The 6,987-nt window shown below is 30.9% G+C and overlaps 1 protein-coding gene across 2 annotated transcripts; it reads left to right on the top strand.

Moving 5' to 3' along the window:
- LOC137821918 (basic blue protein-like) lies at positions 1 to 1,073 on the top strand. Of its 2 annotated transcripts, XR_011082899.1 has the most exons (3): positions 4 to 289; positions 498 to 761; positions 814 to 1,073. XR_011082899.1 is itself a non-coding variant. In XM_068626722.1 (2 exons), the coding sequence occupies exons 1-2, from the start codon at positions 106 to 108 to the stop codon at positions 695 to 697; spliced, it is 384 nt and encodes a 127-aa protein (XP_068482823.1). In that variant the 5' UTR covers positions 1 to 105; the 3' UTR covers positions 698 to 1,073. The 2 variants fall into 2 exon arrangements, 1 of the variants encoding a protein (XP_068482823.1); XM_068626722.1 differs by having other exon boundaries at positions 1 to 289; positions 498 to 1,073.
- The last annotated feature ends 5,914 nt before the right edge of the window (positions 1,074 to 6,987 follow it).

The following is a 6,987-nucleotide window of genomic DNA, read 5'->3' as shown; positions in this document are numbered from 1 at the left end:
ACAACCAATTCCATTATTAAAGGGATAAGCATCAACCCAACCTTGCAAGCCAACACAACTAAATTTAGTTTAATTTCCTGTTGTCAAGCTCTGCAATTTACAAGAATGTTTCAGGGAAGAGGCAGTGCATTATCTTTGGTTTTGGTCACTGTGATTTCTCTACTGTGTCTGTTGGTTCTTGTAGAACGTGCTAATGCAGCAACTTACACAGTTGGAGGACCTGGAGGATGGACCTTCAACACTGATACTTGGCCCAGTGGAAAAAGGTTCAGAGCTGGTGATGTCCTAAGTAAGTAAATTTAACTACCACTCCCCTCACTGGAGAAAGCTAGTTTTAACTTATTTATCAAATCTTACTTATGTTATAGAATTTTAACAAATTTTTTACAAAATAGTAAGACTTAGAAAATGTAATATTCTTACTCTCATCTCACTTTGTTAACTTTGTCAAAGTTGTTAAAAAAAAATATACATGCTCAATGTGGTAATTGTTGCAGTCTTCAACTATGACTCAACGAACCACAATGTGGTTGCTGTTGACAAGAGTGGATACAACAGCTGCAAAACACCAGCGGGTGCAAAAGTGTTCAGATCAGGGAAGGATCAAATCAAGCTAGCAAGAGGACAGAACTACTTCATATGCAACTATCCTGGTCACTGTGAATCTGGGATGAAGGTTTCCATGAATGCAGTGTGATAATGTTGAACACTTCTTGAATTGAAGTAGTTAATTATCAATTAGCTTGCATTACTAAATGTTAGTGTGATGTTTGTATATGTTAATCACAATTTGTGAAGCAAGTAAAGAGTGAGCTGTGATGTTTGTATATGTTAATCACAATTTGTGAAGCAAGTAAAGAGTGAGCTGGCTTTGTTGATGGTTCAGTTTGGTATGTTTGTGTGGTGAGAGTATAATAATGGTGCATTAGTCACGGACTCTTCTTACTAAACATTGGTTCTGCATATTTAAAATTACTCAAGTCTGAGAGCCAATTATCTGAGTCAGTGTGTCAGTGTCACAGTGTTTGGTTGTATTTTAAAAAAATTGTTTCCTCAATAAATTAAATTTGCTACATCCTCCACTAACCAAGAATGACGCAATTTTTTTTTTTGTTAGAGTTAGCTTTGAGATTTTTAATAGCATATATATATATATGGACAACTATTATATATAAAACTGTTATGAGTGATCATAAATCTACCCTAAACCATTTTACTCAAAGCATGGCGAATTGTTGCTGGTAAATTAGTATTTTCCTTAGCATGTTCTAGATGGATCTCAATCGGTTTCAACCCTCATACTCATAAATTAAATTCACTAACTTATTTCTTAATTATTAATTTAGGTTTGTCCATAAATAGTCACTCTAATATAAAAGATCCAGTAATGGCAAGTTTGTAGTCAATCAACCAAAACTGTTATATGTAGACGTGTTGTATTATATGATTTATGTACTAAACAATCAAAATTAATGAACATTTTGATATTTTAATTGAGTCATTCTATTCAATTTTGTTATGTTTTATCTTGCTAACAGCTTCTTCCTGCACCCTCCGTATCTTCTCCCACCTATATAAATTTTTGTATTTTCAAAAATATCCCTCTATAATATTTTGGATTACATAATTCAAAAGTCTTTATTTAAATTCGTAATTAGCTTCTAGATTACATAATCCAGAAGTTTTTTTTAAGATGCATGATTAGTTTCTGGATTACATAATCCAGAAGGTTTTTTTAGCTTTCGGATTATGTAATTCAGAAGTCTTTTTACAAATACGTATCCGGATTACATAATCCGGAAGCTACTCTATGAGGTGACACAAAAAAGATAAAAATTTATTTTCACATTTTATATGGAGTGTTAGAAGAACATATGGAGGTGCAGGAAGAAAGAGTCTGCCAACAGTAATGTGCTATTTGAATGGGCCAAGGTCACAAAATGAAAGGAGACGGCAGGGCCTCATATTTTGGGTTAAGCAAACTCTTTCTATACTCAACCTTTTTGAATCTGCCCATTTTTAAATTTCCAAAAATATCCTTTTCAGTAAATGAAAATCCAGAATTAAAAATAAGACATTTCAGAAAAGCAGATTGAAAAGAAATTATTGTGTTCCAGTTTTAAAATAAAATTCCAAAATCAAAATTACATCGAAAACAATTCTACAATACAACATATTTGTTCTGGAAAAAAAATCTAAAAACATATTTCAAAAAAAGAGATCCAAAATGTATTTTTATATGTACAACTATTTTATATAAGGATATTTTTGTCTTTTTAGACTGAAATCTGGTGCAACTATACCGTGTAGGAAGTAATTGCCTTTGGGTTAACACAACTGCGACTCAAATAAACTAAGCCCATGATGTGATAGGAAAGGACATAAAAAGAGAATGAACCCTGATATTCACACATCTTGTTTAATATTTTTTACATTTGTTTTACAGAAGTATCTTGACGGGAATTAAATAATAACAGTCAATATTAGCTTTGTTTATTTATTCTATATTTAATTTATTTTTTATTCGTACAAATGAATAAAAAAAAAGTTAAATTTCAATTTTGGGTCTTTATTTTAAGTTTGCTCTCTTCTTTTTTTACTATTGTAATTTTCATATTTTTAAGAAAATATTACCTTTCATATGGTTTTTAATTTTCATATTTTTAATTTTAATTATTTTGTATTCAATTGAACTCTGGACGTAATATAATTATTTAAGGTTCCATCAAGGAATGGTTTAATTTCTTAAGATATAAAATAAAAATGATGAACATATTTAAAATTAAGGATTAAATAAAATAAAAAATTTCTCATCTATAATATGTACAATGAAAATAAATTCTAATTACATCAATGGATATATAAAAAAATATGAGAAAAACAAAGTTGTGGCAGAGAAAACACCTATAGTACCTAATTGGAAGATGATACAGAGATAAAAGAGTACGAACAAGGTCAGAAAGAAATTTTTACATAAAAGGTTTACAGAGGTATAAATGGGAGACAAGAGAAAAAGTGAAAGGGATGACAGAAGATTAAAAGAGATAAGAGAAGGGAAACAAAACAATTGCCTCTACTGTTAAGGTTATGTTAAGGAGATAATTAAATTTTAGCATGTTTGACATCAACCTCGATATAAGGTTAAGCTTAAGTTAAGGAGCTAATTAAATTTTAGCTTGTTTTACATCAATCTCGATATCATACTAGAAAAAGAACATAAAATTGTTAGGTGGAGTGAAGATTGGAAGAAAACAATTAGAGTATGTATGTTAAAATGTGTTGATGATATCCTCCTTAACTTTGAAAGGAGTTTTGGGATGCTTTGAGGTGATATCGGGATTCAAGGTTAATTTTTACAAAAACAAATTCAAAGGGACCGAGGCAAACAAAATTTAAATACAAATGAAATTTAAATATACCAATTTGTTGCTAGTTTAAATTGCTCAAACATGTCAATTCCCTTTACATACTTAGGAATCGTAACTCAAAGAGGGCACAAACATGATATTATGTACTCGATAAGATTAGGAAGAAACTAACTCGATGGAAGGGTAAATATTTAACTTTTGTTGAGAATGTTTGTATGATAAAATCTGTAATTTCAGTTCTTCCTTTATTCTTTTTATCCTTCTTTAAATACAACATTGGTAGTAAATGAAATTAGGAAAATCCAAAAACAATTTGTGGGATTGGACCAGTACAGAAAAAAAATCTCTAGAGTGAACCTACATACAATATGAAAATCAAAAGAATTAGGTGGATTAAAATTAAGAAATGTCTAGAGTTTTGATGAAGCCTTGTTAGCAAAATGGAAGTGGAGATTCGCAACAGAGCAAAAAGGTATTTTGAAAGATAATTTACAAGATAAAGCTAAGTATGGAGATTAGAGGAATTTAAAATGTACACAATAATCTAAATATGAATCAATATAGTGGAGAAACGTGAAGAAAGTTTGTGGTGATGTAGAAGGACAAATCTGGTTTGACAATAAGATCAAATGAAGACTTGGAATAGGAAATAATATTAGATCTTGGATAGATAGGTGAAATAATGACATAAGTTTGGCAGAAAAATATCTCAGTCAATACAATAACTCCAATTTTAAGATGACTAGTGTAGTTGAACTGGGAAAATAGTACAACAATAAATAGGAATGGGAGTGCACCTGGATAAGGGACTAGTTTCGATAGGAATTACCGCATGGAACTATTCATGATGGACCTTAGAAATGTTAAGCCAAAATTAACTAAGTAAGATAAATGAGTCCGAAAAGAGGGAAAATCATGAAAATTTTATGGGAAATCAGCGTATAATATCCCGCACTATAACACAAACATCGAGATAGATAAGTTTTTCACATTAATTTGGAAAAGAGATGCAATTTCAAATGCAAAATATTATGTATGGAGACGACGTAAGAACAAAATTGCTACCAAAGAAAATATGGAAAAAAAATGGGTGTTCAATTAGTCTCAAACTTATGCCAATGGTGTCCGGAAGAGATAAAGTCCTCACGAAATTTGAATATAAAATTAGTTCAAGATGTGGAATCTATGTTACAAGTGGATAGGATCAAAACAACCTCACATAATTCTATTCTGATGCACTTCTACCAATTCAAATTTATAGGATTGACTAAAAGGCAAAATCTGATATGAAAAACTATGTGGTTAACAGTGATGAAAGAAATCTGGGACCATAGAAACAACTTGATATTTAAGAGTGTTATGCATTATGAGAATGAGATTTTTTGGACTTGCACAACTTAAAGGGTGAGCATAGATTAAAAATCTCAATAGAAAAACCTATTGTTCATATGTTAACTGGTGTATATGTCAGGAATCTTGTTTATCTAGTATAAAAGTGTTATACAGATACATGTCCTGGAACGGCGTGTTACTATGGCCAAAACATGTCTATAGGAGAAAAAACTAGTAACATGCTAATAAAAAATTTCTAAATTAAAATTCTCAAGCAGGTAGCTATATGGCCCAATGGTTAAGTTTTGACTAAAATTTGATATACATAATTTACAGTTAGTCATGAGGTTATATTTTCCCTAAGGCAATGGACCCCTAATACAAATGAGACAGTAGTTATGTGAAATCTACATGAACACACATATCAATTTATCCTATGTTTTTTAACATTATAGCAAAGCTTCTAGTATGATAATTGTTTAATGTGTACGAAAACAGGTATGCTTGAATTACCAACAATGACAAATTTCATACTCAACTTTGGAGTGAACTGAAATATAAAATGTTGGGAAGGCAACATGACATTTTCGTAACTATTGACTTTCTACTTGAAAACAAAGTTTACTTCATACTTAGTAATATTTTAAAAAGAGAGAATTATGGGGATGTAAGGAATGTGAGCTAAGTAGGAAGTTTGGTATGATAAGGTTAGAGTTATATTAGCTACCAACATGTAATTGGGTATGAGGTTGTAGTGCTAATATAGTTTTGGTTGACTTTTTGGTGTGAGATTTAGAGTAAGGGCTATAATTTTATCAAGATCCAAGGTAAATGCCAACAAGCCTACATAATATAACAACATTTGTTCTTTTTTTTAAAAAAAGAGTTTGACTATCCATAGTATTTATAATTTATTGATTTTTTTTCTGATTAAGAAAACTCGTTTTCAAATTAATATTACTATTCGACACCCATATTCTTTTTCTTTTTTCAATGGAAATAGGTTAAGCTACTCACACTAAGGTAACCGAGATCAAAATAAGTCATCATATAAATTTATAGAAAGTGAAAGGAACACTTTCATAACAATATATATATATATATATATATATATATATATATATATAATATCATAGTGTGCAAGAACTCTTATTGAGTGTTTCACCATAAATCTATATAATTTAAATTATTAGTATATAATTTAAATTATTAGTGAAAATATGATATGAGTTGGATTGACACTAAACAAGATACACAACATTTAAGGAGGCTTAAGGTCATTTCAATGGAGGATAATGCCATCCAAATGAAAAACCAAACTCATATAAACAATGAGTGTCATGTCCTTAACACAAACATATGGCGGAATTGAAAGGAAAACAAGAACAACTTCAAGAACATGAATAGAACACAATTGAAAACATGTAATTACTAAAACTGGGCAGAATTGAATATAGGAAACAAATCTATCGATTAAAATCAACCAAAGAACACAATGAACCGATTAGAAACTCAAGAACAAAACTAAACGGTACAAATTGAAGAACAAGACTTAATAAGTAAAACTACCGAATGAAAACAGCAAAGAATGAAAGGAATGTGACTTAGATGGTTGAAGACCGGCTGAAATGGAATTGGAGAATGATCACGCCACTTGGTGATGGAGTTCCAAGATGAGTGAAGGAAAGTCGCCACGTGTATCTCTCCAAAAGCACACAAGATGAGACTATTGTAAGGAGATCAAAATCTCACAAATGCTCTCTCAAAATGAGTAGAGTTTCTTTATATCAATTATCCAAATCTTAATTTTACAAGAGCACACACCTCTATTTATAGCCTAAGAGGTGCTGAAATGTAAAGTTAATCAAATTCAAATTTTCCTCTAATGACACTAAATTTCGGCGCCAACTAGAGCATGAAGAAGGTGTGACCTCCTTTCTAGTTTTGGCACCTCCTATAATACACCTACACCCCCCCCCCTAAGTCACATGGACAATGTGACTTTATTTTATACATTCACACCTATTTATTTAATATCCACACCACCTATAACTATACAAGAGTAACAAGAAGAGTCATCATTTGATGCTCTTTTCCTAACGCTCTAGCCACGCTCCTAGTGATCATTTAGGCTTGGGCCCCTTCTTGGGCTTGGGCTTGAGCTTCCTCTACTTGGTTTCCATCAAAACATAAAGATGTTTGTTAATCTTAAGAATTTATACATATCATCACAAACTAGTTAAAACATTATGTTAAGTATATTACTTTAAGTGACACCACAAAAAAA

Source organism: Phaseolus vulgaris, chromosome 9 (assembly GCF_000499845.2).
Source record: "Phaseolus vulgaris cultivar G19833 chromosome 9, P. vulgaris v2.0, whole genome shotgun sequence".
Lineage (NCBI taxonomy): Eukaryota > Viridiplantae > Streptophyta > Magnoliopsida > Fabales > Fabaceae > Phaseolus > Phaseolus vulgaris.
This window is presented reverse-complemented; position numbering and strand designations above follow the sequence as displayed.

Bases quoted from the DNA above. Each gene is read 5' to 3' on its own strand.
- LOC137821918 (XM_068626722.1), top strand. From the start codon at position 106: ATGTTTCAGGGAAGAGGCAGTGCATTATCTTTGGTTTTGGTCACTGTG. The intron at 290-497 runs GTAAGTAAATTT...TAATTGTTGCAG, and splicing joins CAGAGCTGGTGATGTCCTAA to TCTTCAACTATGACTCAACG.